Here is a 17144-nt window from a genome sequence, read left to right as displayed (position 1 = left end):
ACTAAATGGGAGAATGGATCAGCTCATGATAAAATGGTGGAGCAGACTCGATGGGCCGAATGGCTGACTTCTGCTCCTTTGTCTTATGGTCTTATGGTCTTATGTTCTTATGGTCCTATGGAATAAAATGGGACTTGTGGAAGATTAGTGTATGGTACTGTGCAAATGTCTAAGGCACATGTAAAAAAAATCTGTAAAGTGAAGATGCTTTCAAGAATAATGAAATTGAAAGTTTCTACATATCAAAATACTACAAAAGAGCAGTAAACAGTAAAAAACTAAATCAAATAAATATTTGGTGTGACTACCCTTTGCCTTTAAAACTGCATCAATTATCTTAGGTACACTGTCGTGCAGTATTATGAAAAGAGTATCGGCTGGTAGATTCTCCAAGCATCTCGGAGAACTTGCCACGGTTCTTCTGCAGACTTTGGTTGCCTTGCTTGCTTCTGTCTCTTCAGATAATCCCAGACTGCCTCGATGATGTTGAGATCAGGACTTTGTGGAAGCCATACCATCTGAAACCATATAGAAAATCTAGGGTGTTTAACGCTTTTGTGCAGTTCTGTAAATGGGTCCATGGTAGTTGCTGTGAACTCACGGAGCCAAAGGGCTGATCTCGATGACTTGTGCGCCTCTGATGAACTAACCAGATTAGTCTGATAGTGCAATTTGTCAACTAGCTTTAAAATTTACATAGCTAGAAATATCTTCAAGGCACTGCTTAACAATTTTAACTTTTCTTTATCAATCAGATCATCAATGCTTCAAATTTTCTCTGCGGGAATAAAAGCTCCAATGAATCAATTTGCAGTCAGCCGTCTTTACTTGAAATACCTGAAGAGAGTGCAGTAAGGTAAGGATATTTCTGTTCAGTTCTTATTAAATGCATTTGGCTGATCAAGTTTGTGTAGTACAGTTATTCTTCAGCGTCTTTGTTCGGCTACGCCTAAGCCATCGATGGATCAACTTGTTGTCTTACTCACATCAGATGACCAACAAGAGAAACATAAGAACAGAACAAGATAGGAGATCAGGCGTCCCTTTAGCCACTTAAGTCTGCATTTCAGTATAATCCCAGCATTAAATAAATAGGAGTTTTAATTCCTATTGTCATCTACATGTTAAAGTCAAAATCAGGTTTATTGTCATATCAGGGGTGGCAAAGCTACAGCATGTATGCCCAAGATGGCACATGCACAAATTTTTTTTGCCATGTGGCATGTAATGTTGCCCCTTGGTTCTTTAAATCCCACCCATAATAATAAGATACATGATGATTACCCTTGCTGCCAAATGAAGCAGCAAATGATATTTTACAAACTGGGAGCAGTGAGGTGTTTTCCGTGGAAGCATTTCATGTCAGCTAGACAGTTGCAAGAACACGTAACATTGGATGAGACATTTTGAAAATACCTGGTGTACACATCATTATATGGATAGTGAACATTTGGTCCAGTTGGCACTGGCTTCACTCTGTTTATGGTTTCCTTCTGTTATTTATGAGTGAACACTGGATATTCAGTAATAATAATGGTAAATACTGTATGTAGATTGGCACTGCCATAAATATTCATGTGAGTCACTGTTTTCGATGATGAACATGGTCAAGTCTAATTATAGGAGCAGACTTACTGTTGAAACTAGTGCTATATGCATCACTGCTAAAGCATCCAAATACAAGCCAGATATAAACTATTTGTCATTGTTAGTGCAGCAACAAAGGTCTCACAGAGTAAAATGTGTTTATTTTCCTTTCATGTTCATATTTCTTATGTTATTTATGAGATACAGTGACAATACTGTTTAGAAATTATGTTATTTTTCAATTGTCGTTTTAAAACTTTAGTAACTTTTGAACAGGTTTTCTAAAATGCTTCATTTATTTCAAACTTCTAAAATAGTAAACTTTTATTAAGAATAGAATAATGAATACACATAAATAAGCAACGAGACACATTCTTTTCCCCTTAAGAAAGTCCATAACTATTGTTACTCGTTCATTAATCACTGATAATCTCTGCTCAAAATTATCATGGTATGAGAGAGAAGTTTTTAGAAGATTATTGTTAATTTGGGCACACGCTCTCAAGTACAAGTATGAACAAGTACAAGGAAAAATTTGCAACAGCAGCACAGACACATAACATCACATTAGCAGCATTCACAAGAAAAGCACAAATTAAACATAAATTATACACCATTTTTACAAGTCAAAAAAACACATTTAGAACAAAAAGTAAATTTGATTTTAGTGATAAGTGATCAGAATGGTCATGGTGTTGCTAAACTGCAGTAGTTATGAGGGTTTTGTTGGTTGGTTCAAGATCCAAGTAGTTCCATAGTTCAAAGTTTCAATGGCTTAATTTAATATCACAGAATGTATACAATATACAACCTAAAATTCTTACTCTTTGCAAACATCCACAAAATAGAAAAAACCCCAAAGAATGAATGACAGAAACATCAGATCCCCAAAGCCACCCTCTCCCCTCCCACACACAAGCATCAATAAAAGCACTGACCCTTCCCTCCCCCTCCCTGACGTGCACCAGTAAAAGCACCAAACCCCTCTCCCCCTCCCTGACATGCACCAGTAAAAGCACCAAACCCCTCTTCCCTCCCTGACTTGTACCAGTAAAAGCACCAAACCCCTCTCCCCCTCCCTGACTTGTACCAGTAAAAGCACCAAACCCCTCTCCCCCTCCCTGACTTGCACCAGTAAAAGCATCGACCCTTCCCTCCCCCTCCCTGACGTGCACCAGTAAAAGCACCAAACCCCTCTCCCCCCCACCATCCAAGCAATACCAAAACCCCGAAAGAGACCTTGATCTAGAGTTCTTCAAAAATCTGCAGTCCATCCCCACACTTTGGTGTCTCAGACAGACTCTCCCTCACTAGCAAGGCAGAGAGTTGTCACTCCTGCAACAAGACAATGGGAGACCAGCAGCTAGCTGTTTCAATGTTACTATCCTCCACATCGCTTCTCCGAGTTCCCTGACTCAAGGACTGATAGGCGCTTGGTTGAAGGGATGCAACTTGAACTTGGTGGTGTGGGGCTTCAGTCTTCTGTACCTCCTGTCCAATGGTACTCTCAGAAAAAATGGTATGGTCCAGAAAGTGGGGATTTTTGATGATGTTGCTTCCTGTAGATACTATCGATAGTGGGGAGGAATGCGCCTCATATTCAAGGCAGAGTCCACTATTTCCTGCAATCTCTTACATTTCTGTGCAATTGAATTGCCGTTTCAGATGGAGATGCTGTCAACAGAACACCTGCAAAAGTTTGATAGAGTGTTCAGTGACAATCTGGATCTCCCTAAACTCCTAAGAAAGTAAAGATACCAGCTGGATTTTCTTATTATTACATCTGTGTGCCAGGCCCAGGACAGGTCATCTGATATGTTAACGTCCCGGAATCGAAAGAAGCCGTCTCCAACACCAATCCTCAATGTAGTGGCAAATGTTTGCCCTCCTTCCCCTTCCTGAACTTCATTTCTGAAAAGTCCAGGCTTAGATTTTACAGTGTGCCTTATTTCCACTTCCACAATCAGCAGAAGTGTTGTTCTATCTATCTGATCAGTTCTTGGTAAAGTATTGAGGGCATTAAGCAAGTCACCATTTGCTTGCACACTATCATTCCCCTTATGACTTAACTTGTACTACATTTATCACTCTGTTCAATATATTTTTAAAAATCCTCTCATAGCCTGGTCTGGTTCCCAGAAGTATATTCATAGAGCTATACTATAACTTCTACTCTGAGTTCAGTTAAACCTATTGGGGAAAGTTAAACCTAGTCAAGACTTACAGAGCTAAAATTCTTTTAAGATCTTCAAAATCTGGGTAAACATTATAAATGTTATAAAACACAATACTTCTCCTTTCAATGGCATATCTTAACTGCCTTGGGTTTGAAAAGTGCTCTATAAATAAACTTAAGCAACAGACAAAATGCAGGAGGAACTCAGTAGTCCAGGCAGCTTCTATGGAAAAGAATACAGTCGATGTTTCAGGCCCATACCCTTCGGTAGGGCTGGGAAAAATGCTGAAGAGTAGATTTAAAAAGGTAGGGGTAGGGGAGAAAGGAACACCAGGTGATAGGTGAAACCTGAAGGGGGAGGAGATGAAGCAAAGAGCTGGGAAGTTGATTGGTGAAAGTGATACAGGACTGGAGAAGGGGGAGCTTGATAAAAGAGGACAGAAGGCCATGCAAATAAACTTGCTTGTTGCTTGCTTTCTGATAGTATCATCCATGTCCAAATAAGTTTGTATACTCTATGTCCACAAATTATTCAACTTATTTCATCCTTGTCCTCATTTTTTACAGAAAAGTTTATTGAAGAGAAAGATCTCTGAGCTTATTAGCACCATGATAAGTTCTTACTCTAGTGAACAGTAGTCTAGAGATTTGCAAATTCTGCAGAAGTTCTTCAGAGAGTGCAATTAAGTAAATTGTGTCCTGTAAATTTTCACAATATATATTACTAATAATAAACCTGATTCTGATTCTGATCCAATAGCTAATGCACATTTCAAATTATAATTAGAATAATCATGCAAGATGTTTCTTTCACAAATCTATGTTCACACAATCTGATCCACTGAAAATTTTCAAAGTCTGCTTGCAGTGTCACATATGGATCCTAATAATTTCCTGCCAACAGATATAGACAAAATGGTCTCTTAGTTGCCTGATTCCCTTCCTCTCCTTCCTTAATATGCAAAGTGACATAAACAGTTTTCCAACCTAAAGGAACAAATCTTACAATCTTCAGAAGATGATAATAGTTGATGTCAGCAGTATTCCCACTGACTTCCTTTAAGTAACTGGGATATGAATCATTTGATGTTGTGTATTTGTCAGTCTTCAGTGCCAATATTTTCTATATTACTTTAATTTATTTTGATTTTGGCAAGCCTTGCCCCTGGTTCAATATAACTTCCCTTGAATAGCTATGATTCTCTCCTCTTCCTTTAACATAAATATTGACAAAAGTAATCATTCAAAATTCCTGCCATTGCTTAACCTCCATTTATAGTCATAGTCATAGTCATACTTTATTGATCCCGGGGGAAATTGGTTTTCGTTACAGTTGCACCATAAATAATTAAATAGTTAAAAAACCATAAATAGTTAAATAGTAATATGTAAATTATGCCAGTAAATTATGAAATAAGTCCAGGACCAGCCTATTGGCTCAGGGTGTCTGACCCTCCAAGGGAGGAGTTGTAAAGCTTGATGGCCACAGGCAGGAATGACTTCCTATGACGCTCTGTGTTGCATCTCGGTGGAATGAGTCTCTGGCTGAATGTACGCCTGTGCCCAACCAGTACATTATGTAGTGGATGGGAGACATTGTCCAAGATGGCATGCAACTTGGACAGCATCCTCTTTTCAGACACCACCGTCAGAGAGTCCAGTTCCATCCCCACAACATCACTGGCCTTACGAATGAGTTTGTTGATTCTGTTGGTGTCAGCTACCCTCAGCCTGCTGCCCCAGCACACAACAGCAAACATGATCGCACTGGCCACCATAGGCTCATAGAACATCCTCAGCATCGTCCGGCAGATGTTAAAGGACCTCAGTATCCTCAGGAAATAGAGGTGGCTTTGACCCTTCTTGTAGACAGCCTCAGTGTTCTTTGACCAGTCCAGTTTATTGTCAATTCGTATCCCCAGGTATTTGTAATCCTCCACCACGTCCACACTAATCCCCTGGATGGAAACAGGGGTCACCGGTACCTTAGCTCTCCTCAGGTCTACCACCAGCTCCTTAGTCTTTTTCACATTAAGCTGCAGATAATTCTGCTCACACCATGTGACAAAATTTCCTACCGTAGCCCTGTACTCAGCCTCATCTCCCTTGCTGATGCATCCAACTATGGCAGAGTCATCAGAAAACTTCTGAAGATGACAAGACTCTGTGCAGTAGTTGAAGTCCGAGGTGCAAGTGGTGAAGAGAAAGGGAGACAAGACAGTCCCCTGCGGAGCCCCAGTGCTACTGATCACTCTGTCGGACACACAGTGTTGCAAGCACACGTACTGTGGTGAACTGTACTATATTACTTATCCATATCTTGGAGTCATACTCTCCAAGTTTGACCACTCTTCTTTTCATCCCTTTCAGGTTCCTTTTGTGACTATTATTTTCTGTTTTGATTTTTTTTTTGGTACTTTATATTTCTCCTGCCTGTGAGGAGCTCTTTTTGCCGTTTTGTATGATTTTACTTATAATTTATTTTACCTCTTATTTTATGTCTTACATTACACAAAATTCTAATTGAGCAGCTCTAGTCCCAAATAGTTATTTTCTTGTTGCAGTTGTGCACCCGCCCGACTGCAGGCAGATGAGTGGGGGAGTTTCTAACAGAGGTTACACTGCTCTGGGCCAGTATGGTCAATGAGCTGTGTTGAAAGCTGAGAATTGGTCGAAGCTCAGAGGATTAGTAGATTTCTTCATTGAGGAGCACTCTTACTATGTTAAGGATGACTAAAGAAGAAAATGTGAAGTAGAAACAGGGGAGGCCATCCGGATCCTTCTGCCTGCACCACCAGTCAACAAGGTTATTAGAATCAGAATCAGGCTTATTATCACTGAGATATATTGTGAAATTTGGTGCTTTGCAGCAGCAGTAGAGTGCGAGACATGCGAATTACCAGGTAACAGAAAATAGATAAATACTGGAAAAAAAAGATGAACAATAACGTAATGTTTATGGGTTCACAGACCATTCAGTAATCAAGCGGAGGGAAGGAAGCTGTACTTAAAATGTTGAATGAGGGTATTTCAGGCTACTGTGCTAATGAGAAGAGGGAACGTCAAGGATTGGTGAGGGTCTTTAATGTTGCATGCCTCCATTTTGAAACACCATCTCTTGAAGATAGTTAGCTAATCCATTATGTTTAGTTCTGCACTAACCCCATATCTCTTTATTCCCTCAGTATATAGTGATATATTGATCATTGTATTGAATCTACTCAGCAGCACCATACACCTTAAGTGGAGAACTCCCCTGGTGCTTAATTCTCTTCATAAATGTTCATCCCCAGAATCAACCTTGATTGAAATCTCTCTACCACAGCGTCTTGTTAGGAGGGAACACGGACTATTCCAGATGCTGTCTCACCAGGGTTCAGTAATATTAATCCCATACATCACTCCTTTTTTCCACTCAGGTTCTCTTAAATAAAGGCCAATATACCAAAGTCAAGTTCAACTTTACTATATTGTAATGGAAATAAATACTCAGGGTATAGATTCCATGAAAATCAGCTTTTTGCAGCAGAAGTACATTATTTACGTCCATGATGAACAAACATGATGTAAACTTGAATTAACATAACTTACATGACAAAACAAAACTAAAATAAACATAATGACATTAATGTAAGTTGGGAGAAATATAGTCCATGATAGAATTATGGTTTTACAGGTCAGTTCAAGAACCTGACAGCAGTGGGGAAGAAGCTGTTGTTGAACCTTGAGGTGTAGCTGTTCAGGCTCCTGTACCTCCTTCTCGATGGCAGCAGTGAGAAGAAGGCATATCCCAAATGTCCATAATAATGCAGGTCACCTTCCTGGGACATTGACTCTTTAAATATCCCCAGTAGTGGTGAGAGCTGTACCATGATAGAGTTGTCTGAGCCCACCACCTCTGAAGCCTCCTACGTTTCTGCGCATTGCAGTTTCCGTTCCAGGCCATGATGCAGCCTGTCTAAATGCCATTTGCTTTCCTGATTGCTTACTGCATCTGCTCATTATTTTCCATTCATTCATGTTTAAAAACATCCAGGTCGCCCTGAGCAGCAACACCTTTCAATCTCTTAAACCTACTGTTTTTTCCCCTACACCAAACTGGATCCCTCACATTTATCCCTTTATATTCCATGTAGTATAACCTGGTCCAAACATTTAATCTGTGTAGATTTCCCTGAACCCTCCTGGATAATGTTCTGCATTGTGACTCACCTTGATGGGAATGGGAGTGCTGTAACCCTGTGACTTAACAAATTCTATTAATTGTTCAAAACAAAAACACCCTGAATGGTGTAAATCTGAAATATGATGCAAATACTCATCAGACCGGGCAGCACTTGTGAAGGAAGATTCTCTGTTAATATCAATCTGTTAAGGTCAATGACCTTGCATCAAAAATAGGAAAAAAAATTGGAGATCTGACAGGTAATCAACATAGGCAATAAAGAGTGAACAAAGGACAAAACAATGGGGAAAAAGGCAGGAGAGATTCCAAAACATCAGATCTCTGAATGGTCGACACAGCCATAAACACTCCTTCATTATTGCCTTTTTTGGGCTATTTATTTATTTTGCAATTTAATGTAATGTTATGTTTTTGCACTACTGATGTTGCAAAATACCAAATTTTACATTATATAGCCAGTGACGATAAACCTGATTCTTATTCTGACAGTATTGTTAACTGTTCCTCTTCCCACGGCTGACATGGTGAATCTTTCTGTCTTTATTTTGTGCTTAAAAAGCATAAAATCTGCAGATCAGAGCAGTGATATTAGAAATGACCCCACAAAGGGCATTAGACCAAAGATACACAGAATCCTGTTTTGAGACTGTGCTATCTTTCTCATACAAAGAGTATGGGATGTCTTTTTAACTCAACTGGAAGGTTAAATATTTATGATTCTTTTAATAGCATGGATTTCTATTCGGACTGACAGAGGGTTCCAGTGTGTGGTTTCCCGGGTCTACAGTCGTGTGGCTTCAGTTTTCACGATCATTTAAAAGCGATGCAGAATGTTCTGTAAAATGAAAGCTGCATTTCTTCAAAGCAACATCCTTTTAAGTAAATTCTTCAGTCAAGTATTTGTCACTAACTAAACTCACTTACAATCCAATTTTACCTTCCAGGATTAAACTGAATGGGATAGTTTCATCTGTTGGATTTTGGGAAGTCACAGAAGCTGAATTTCAACAATGCAATATTTCAAATGGAAAAATCATCTCACCGTTGCCCACTGTGGATGGATATGTTCTTTTGGAGGAGATAATGTCTATGGGCAGCAACTACTTTATTGGTAAGGTGATTTAAAACTGGTCTGCCTTCCATTTCTATCCTTCGTTAAATGAGAGTGCCTAGGGTGTGACAAACATAAACTTTTTTAACGCTAAGAGTTGTGAGGATCTGCTAATCACTGCTTGTAGGGACAGTGAAACTGACATCAGTCGTTTCTTTCAAAGGAAATCGGTACCTGAGGGACACAACTTGTTGTGTTGTGGGCAAGAAGGAGGGAGGTTGCTCTACTAGGAACAAGTATAGACTCAACAGATCAAATAGCCTTCTTCTACACCATAACAATTATACGTTTCTAAAATCTGACGCACGGCATCTCTGACAAAGTAGCAATCCCCCTTTACAATATTGAAACATCAGTTTAGATATTGTGCCCAAATCTTCAGATTCATACTCAATCCTTCTGTTCAGAGATGGAAGTAAGCAATGAACAAAAGAGATTCTGCAGATGCTAGAAATCTTGGGAAAAACACACAAAATGCTGTAGGAACTCAGCAGGTCAGGCAGCATCTATAGAGAGGGATACACAGTTGACGTTTCAGGCTAAGGTCTTTCATAAGATATAGGAGCAGAATTTTGCCCATCAAGTCTGCTCCGCAAAGCTTCATGTCAACTTCGAGGTGTGCGTTACCTCCAGATATAATTCTTGCCAAATTGCACAGCGCGGAATAATTGCAATGTGCAGCAAGGCCATGTTTTAAATATTATTTTTAAATAACCACATTAATTAGTTTTAGTAATGTCATTTTCCCATCCCCAGCTCACTGTTGTAATTAGGCCATTGCCCGGGGATTATCTTTTCTGGGCTCTGATTGGCATTTAAAAAGGAGCAGCTATTTTTGCTCCTAATAAATTGCTGCAGAGGCTTTATTATAAGGAGAGTTAATACCTTCAACTTTTTATCTTTAAACTAGATAGCTTGATCTGTGGAATATTCTGCACTATGGCATTCATTTTAATATTGTTAGTTTTATAAATGTAATTGCTTTCAGAAAAGTTAATAATTCTGTTCCAAAGAAGTGAAATTTGATGCATATTAATAACATTAACTAGAAAACACACACATGCTGTGATACTGCGTCAAGATAATTAATTCCCATCGAGAACCCTCTGCTAAAAGTTCTGTACCGGCAAAATGGTATCATCTTGTGAAAGAGAATTGGTCTAAGATAATCTTCAAAGTGTTGTTAAATATATTGTATATTTTGAAAGTAGTAGCCCATATAGAATATAAATTAGAATGCAATGAACATTTAGTTCATCCAGTGAGAATACAATGCTAAAATCAGAGCTTAGATCAGTGTGAAGAAAAAATTCTTTGCAGTTTAAGCCAAATTTCTGGAGTTTAGATGAATAAGATTCAGCCATATTAAACCAGATGAATTTTGAAGAGGGCTTGAGAAGTTGGGTGCGAAAAGGACGCTTTCCTTCATGAGGAAATCTCGGACAAGTAAGCATAGTTTCAGAATAATTGAATCATGGGGAACTTACAATGCAGAATTAGGTCAAGCAGTCTGCTGTTCTTGTGCTGATTAGAAAGAAATGCCTTACAAGGCGCAGATTGGAGGTCTGTGTGGGGCGCCACTCCTCGCACAGACACTACAGCAATGTGTGATTAAGTGTCTTGCACAAGGACACAAACATGCTGCCACAGCTGAGGCTCGAACTAACGACCTTCAGATCACTAGACGAACGCCTTAACCACTTGGCCACGTGCCCAACACATGGATATGAGCCAAATACAGGCAAATGGGACTAGCTTATTTGGCAATCTTGGTCAGCATAGATAATTTGGGCTGAAGGGTCTGCTCTTATACTATGTTACTCTATGAATCTACAATTTTCCATTCTTTGCAGCATCTTGGTAAAACTCCCCTGCACCCATCCCTTTGAGCACAACCGCATCTTCCCTGTCTTGTTTTTCTTCAGCAGTCCCTTATGATCGAGGGTGAATTGCTTTCATTTGGTTTCCAAGGTGACTGATGAAGGCAATGTAGTTATTGCAGACCCTTTCACAAATGGGGGCAAGCCACATGGCTTGTGAGGTGGAGCATTCTTCCTGCTGTTGTGGTTGAGATTTTGTGAGCTCTCAGTGCATGGGCCATGTTTTCAATAGCATTCCAATTGGCCCTTCTCCATGACAGGCCAGGGATTTCTCAGGAATGTCTGATGTCTGAGATTGAGAACCTAAGGTAGAATGTTAGAATTTTCAATTGTTCTTACTCATGTAAATATTTTGTATATATTGCTATTTTTATAAACAAACTTACCTCCAGAAGTGTGTGTTTCCTATTTACTTTACTTTATTGTTGCCAGACAACTGATACTAGAGCATACAATCATCGCAGCGATATTTGATTCTGCATTTCGTGCTCCCTGGAGTACAAATCAATTGTAAATAGTAAAAATTTAAATTATAAATCATAAATAGAAAATAGAAAAGGGAAAGTAAGGTAGTGCAAAAAACAGAGAGGTAGGTCTGGATATTTGGAGGGTACGGCCCAGATTCGGGTCAGGATCTGTTCAGCAGTCTTATCACAGTTGGAAAGAAGCTGTTCCCAATCTGGCTGTACGAGTCTTCAAGCTCCTGAGCCTTCTCCTGGAGGGCAGAGGGACGAAAAGTGTGTTGGCTGGGTGGGTCGTGTCCTTGATTATCCTGGCAGCACTGCTCCGACAGCGTGCGGTGTAAAGTGAGTCCAAGGACAGAAGATTGGATTGTGTGATATGCTGGGCTGTGTTCACGATCTTCTGTAGCTTATTCCGGTCTTGGACAGGACAACTTCCATACCAGGTTGTGATGCACCCTAGAAGAATGCTTTCTACGGTGCATTCCCCGCCTTTTGTCAATACCTAGAGCCTCTGGTGGCTGATTGAGCACCTAGTGTAGAACTATGTGAGTAGATTTTCTCATAAAGGGTGTAGCGACCAGCTACATGAGATAAGACAAGCACTACACAGGTGTTACAAAATGCAGTGCTTGCTTCAATTCAAATTAGCAAGGATTGTGCTGGACAGACTGCAAGAGTCACCACACTTCTGGCACTAAAATAGTATGCCCACAGTCATTAATCCTAACCGTATGTCTATAGACCGCACCTCACCGAATACAATTGTATTTAGTATGTATGTTCTTCTCTTGTTGCATTTCTTCAGATGGCTCCATGGCAGAATGAACCTTGTTTGCACCTCTCCAGGTGCGTTACCTCTCACTTCTCTGGACTAAATTCCATTTACATTTCTTCTGCCCAATCAGCAGAATATCTTCCTCAGCTTAACCTTTCTTTCTCACAAGGAATATTTGTATCCACTACAAACTTTAATCATGCCTTCTGCATCTACATCTATTTAAAACCAAGGGATTGACCAGAGAGCCCAATGGAACTTCTACTGACCATGGCCTTCCTGACAATGTCATCTATTCTGCTTTGCAATCTGTCAAAGAACCAATCTTGCAAACGTTTTGCCATACACTCTTCTTCTATGGGCTTTTTCTATATGAACCAGCCATCTATGCAGCTCCTTATCAGATCCTTGGGTAACTGTTCTCCACACCTCCAGCAACACTCCTGTTCTCAGGGCATTGCAAAATTGTAGTCAGTGCTTCTGCGATTTATTCCTTGGTTTCTTTTAACAAGTTTAGATATATTTCATCCAGGCCTGACATTTTATCAGTTTTTAAATAAAATAACCCCCTTGATGCTACCTTCAACTCATCGAATATTTCACCTGCTTTCATTGTTACTCAAACATCAGCATCAATCTCTTCATTTCCAAAGCTGTACCCATGAAACATTTCTGGATTTTCTTTGGTATTACTTGTCAATATTTTTTCATACACTCTCTTTACTTTCCTAATCTCCCTCTTAATTTCTGTCCTACACTTTATAAGGTCTACTAGATTTTCTGCTGTCCTAGATCTTCACCGACTCACTTGTTTGTTACGTGCCATGCAGTATGATGTGGGTGATCATGGTCTTTTCCATGACCATGATTATTCTTGGCAAATTTTTCTACAGAAGTGGTTTGCCATTGCCTTCTTCTGGGCAATGTCTTTTCAAAACCCCCAGCCATTGTTAATACTTTTCAGAGATTGCCGGCCTGGCATCAGTGGTCGCATAACCAGGACTTGTAATATGCACTGGCTGTTCATTCAACCATCCACCATCTGCTGCCATGGCTTCACGCGACTCTGATCGAGCAGCTAAACAGGTGCTACACCTTGCCGAAAGATGATCTGCAGGCTTGTGGAGGGAATGAGCGCCTTACACCTCCTTTGGTAAAGACGTATCACCACCCTGCCACCCACTTCAGTGAAAATCTTTCCTTTTATTTGCCCTGTTCTAAGGGAATCATCCATAATGGAAACAAGCAAGATTTTTTTGTCTGTCTGTGGGCTGCAAATATTCCTTAACAGAGAGATCAAATTGTGACTAAGGGAAGATCAGGGTTTATGGGAACCAGCAAGAAAATGGAGTTGAGGCTTGGATGGTTTATGAAAGGCCCAGAAAGTTCCATGATCTCCCTGAACTGTCGGCAGTTCCTTTGAGAGAATGCATTAACAGGGAAAGTATAAAGCTCAGTCAAATTGAATGGAGACATGGAGACACTGAGGCAATAAACAGTGATTTAAAAGAAAAACGTCTTTTCCTGCTTCTTCTCATCAGCCATTACTAGTAAATCTGATATGTACATGAGGATTTATTTGGGTTGTGAGAGAGCCCATTGTGGAAGCCAGCAATGCAGACTTTTTACAATATAAAAGTTTTACAAGCTCATATCTGCTGTATTGTGTAAAATGTTCTTTATGACAAAGCGACCCTACATCAATTAGGGGAATTACATGTAAAACATTTTGCACAACTCCGAGAGATTATCTTAAAACACTGTAAGACAAGAATAAGAATGACACAGGCAGCAATAGCATATTAAGCTGATGAAAGCAGAGTTCAGGACTTATTACTATCCTATTAAAACACTAAGAAGCTAAGGGGCAATGGGATTTAGTAACTTCTTTTATGTCTGCTTTGAAAGGGAAAATGTAACTGGAGACCCTGTGATTTCTGTCCTGGAGGCCGATGTTAGGCTGTCGTTAAGGAGGGTGAACCCTCGTAAGGTGGCAGGCACCATTGGAGTACCTAGTAAGGCTCAGAAAAACTATGCCAATGAACTGGTGGGAGTATTCAAGGACATTTTCAACCTCTCACTGCTACAGTCAGAAGTTCCTACCTGCTTCAAAAAGGCAACGATTATACCAATGCCTAAGGAGAGCAGAGTAAGCTGCCTTAGCAGTAGCTGGGATGTGGACTACAGATTACATTGGGAAACAGAAAAGGCGTGTCAAAAGGGCAATGTTATGATAGTCATGGGAGATACTAACATCCAGGTAGATTGGGAAATCAGGTTGGTAATGGATCTCAAGAGACTGAGTTTGTTGAATGCCGATGAGGTGACTCTTTAGAACAGTTTGTCATTGAGCCTAAGAGGGGATCAGCCGTACTGGATTGGGTGTTATGTAATGAGCTGAAGGTGATTAGGGAGCTTAAGATAAAGGAACCCTGAGGATGCAGAGATCACAATATGATTGAGTTCAACTTGAAATTTGATAGGGAGAAAGTAAAGTCTAATATAACAGTATAACTTCTTCACACACAGAGTGGTGAATCTGTGGAATTCTCTGCCACAGGAAACAGTTGAGGCCACTTCATTGGCTATGTTTAAGAGGGAGTTAGATTTGGCCCTTGTGGCTACGAGGATCAGGGGGTATGGAGGGAAGGCTGGTACAGGGTTCTGAGTTGGATGATCAGCTATGATCATAATAAATGGTGGTGCAGGCTTGAAGGGCCGAATGGCCTACTCCTGCACCTATTTTCTATGTTTCTATGTTTCAGTGGAGTAAGGGAAACTACAGTGTTATGAGAGAGGAGTTGGCCAAAGTAAATTAGAAGGAGATGCTGGCAGGGGTGAAAGCAGAGCAGCAATGGCTTTGAGTTTCAGGGAAAATGAGGAAAGTGTAGGATAGATGTAAGACACTAGCAATGTGTAAGGTGTTGAAGGAGATGAGGGAAGAGAAGTAAGTGCAGTTAGTGCTACAAGGGAGGAGGTGCTCAAAAATCTGAAAGACCTAAAGGTGCATAAGTCACTTGTACCAGATGAACTGCACCCTAGGGTATTGAAGGAGGTAATGATAGAGATTGTGGAAGCATTAGTAATGATCTTTCAAGAATTATTGGACTCTGGTATGATGCCAGAGGACTGGAAAATTACAAATGTCATTCCACGCTTTAAGAAAGGAGGGAAGCAGCAGAAAGAAATTATGGACCTGTTAGTCTGACCTCAGTGGTTGGAAAGATGTTGGAGTCAATTGTTAAGGATGAGGACATGGAGTACTTGATGACACAGGGCAAGATAGGACGACTTCCACATGGCTTCCTTAAGGGCAAATCTTGCCTGGTGAACCTGTTGGAATTTTTTGATGAGATTACAAGTAGGATAAATAAAAGGGATGCAGTGGATGTTGTATATTTGGATTTTCCGAAGGTCTTTTACAAGGTGCCACACATGAGGCTGCTTGCCAAGTTAAGAACCCATGGTATTAATGGAAAGTTACTGGCATGGTTAGAGCATTGGCTGATTGGTAGGAAGCAGTGAGTGGAAATAAAAGGAATCTTTTCTGGTTGGCTGCCAGTGACTAGTGGTGTTCCACAAGGATAGGTGTTGGGACTACTTCTTTTTATGCTGTGCATCAATGATTTAGATGGTGAAATAGATGGCTTTGTTGTCAAGATGATATGAAGGTTGGTGGAGAGGCAGCTAGTGTTGAGGGAATAGGATGGCTGCAGAAGGAATTCGATAGATTAGGAGAAACATAGAAACATAGAAAATAGGTGCAGGAGTAGGCCATTCGGTCCTTCGAGCCTGCACCGCCATTTATTATGATCATGGCTGATCATCCAACTCAGAACCCCGCCCCAGCCTTCCCTCCATACCCCCTAACCCCCATAGCCACAAGGGCCATATCTAACTCCCTCTTAAATATAGCCAATGAACTGGTCTCAACTGTTTCCTGTGGCAGAGAATTCCACAGATTCACCACTCTCTGTGTGAAGAAGTTTTTCCTAATCTCGGTCCTAAAAGGCTTCCCCTCTATCCTCAAACTGTGACCCCTCGTTCTGGACTTCCCCAACATCGGGAACAATCTTCCTGCATCTAGCCTGTCCAATCCCTTTAGGATCTTATACGTTTCAATCAGATCCCCCTTCAGTCTTCTAAATTCCAACGAGTACAAGCCCAGTTCATCCAGTCTTTCTTCATATGAAAGTCCTGCCATCCCAGGAATCAATCTGGTGAACCTTCTCTGTACTCCCTCTATGGCAAGGATGTCTTTCCTCAGATTAGGGGACCAAAACTGCACACAATACTCCAGGTGTGGTCTCACCAAGGCCCTGTACAACTGCAGTAGTACCTCCCTGCTCCTGTACTCGAATCCTCTCGCTATAAATGCCAACATACCATTCGCCTTTTTCACCGCCTGCTGTACCTGCATGCCCACTTTCAATGACTGGTGTATAATGACACCCAGGTCTCGTTGCACCTCCCCTTTTCCTAATCGGCCACCATTCAGATAATAATCTGTTTTCCTATTTTTGCCACCAAAGTGGATAACTTCATATTTATCCACATTAAATTGCATCTGCCATGAATTTGCCCACTCACCCAACCTATCCAAGTCACCCTGCATCCTCTTAGCATCCTCCTCACAGCTAACACTGCCACCCAGCTTCGTGTCATCCGCAAACTTGGAGATGCTGCATTTAATTCCCTCATCCAAGTCATTAATATATATTGTAAACAACTGGGGTCCCAGCACTGAGCCTTGCGGTACCCCACTAGTCACGGCCTGCCATTCTGAAAAGGTCCCGTTTATTCCCACTCTTTGCTTCCTGTCTGCTAACCAACTCTCCACCCACACCAATACCTTACCCCCAATACCGTGTGCTTTAAGTTTGCACACTAATCTCCTGTGTGGGACCTTGTCAAAAGCCTTTTGAAAATCCAAATATACCACATCCACTGGTTCTCCCCTATCCA

The 17144-nt window shown here is 40.7% G+C and overlaps 1 protein-coding gene across 1 annotated transcript in view; it reads left to right on the top strand.

Moving 5' to 3' along the window:
• The window catches only part of dner (delta/notch-like EGF repeat containing), a 357439-nt gene that overhangs the window by 220339 nt on the left and 119956 nt on the right, over positions 1-17144 (top strand). Inside the window, exons 3-4 of the mRNA XM_072254507.1 lie at positions 756-856; positions 8894-9060. Of these exons, the coding sequence (XP_072110608.1) occupies positions 756-856; positions 8894-9060 (268 nt within the window). The remainder of the gene's footprint in view (positions 1-755; positions 857-8893; positions 9061-17144) is intronic.

The sequence above is a fragment of the Mobula birostris genome, chromosome 4, assembly GCF_030028105.1.
Source record: "Mobula birostris isolate sMobBir1 chromosome 4, sMobBir1.hap1, whole genome shotgun sequence".
Lineage (NCBI taxonomy): Eukaryota > Metazoa > Chordata > Chondrichthyes > Myliobatiformes > Myliobatidae > Mobula > Mobula birostris.
Note: the sequence above shows the minus strand (reverse complement) of the source record. Positions and strands in the feature narration are given on the sequence as shown.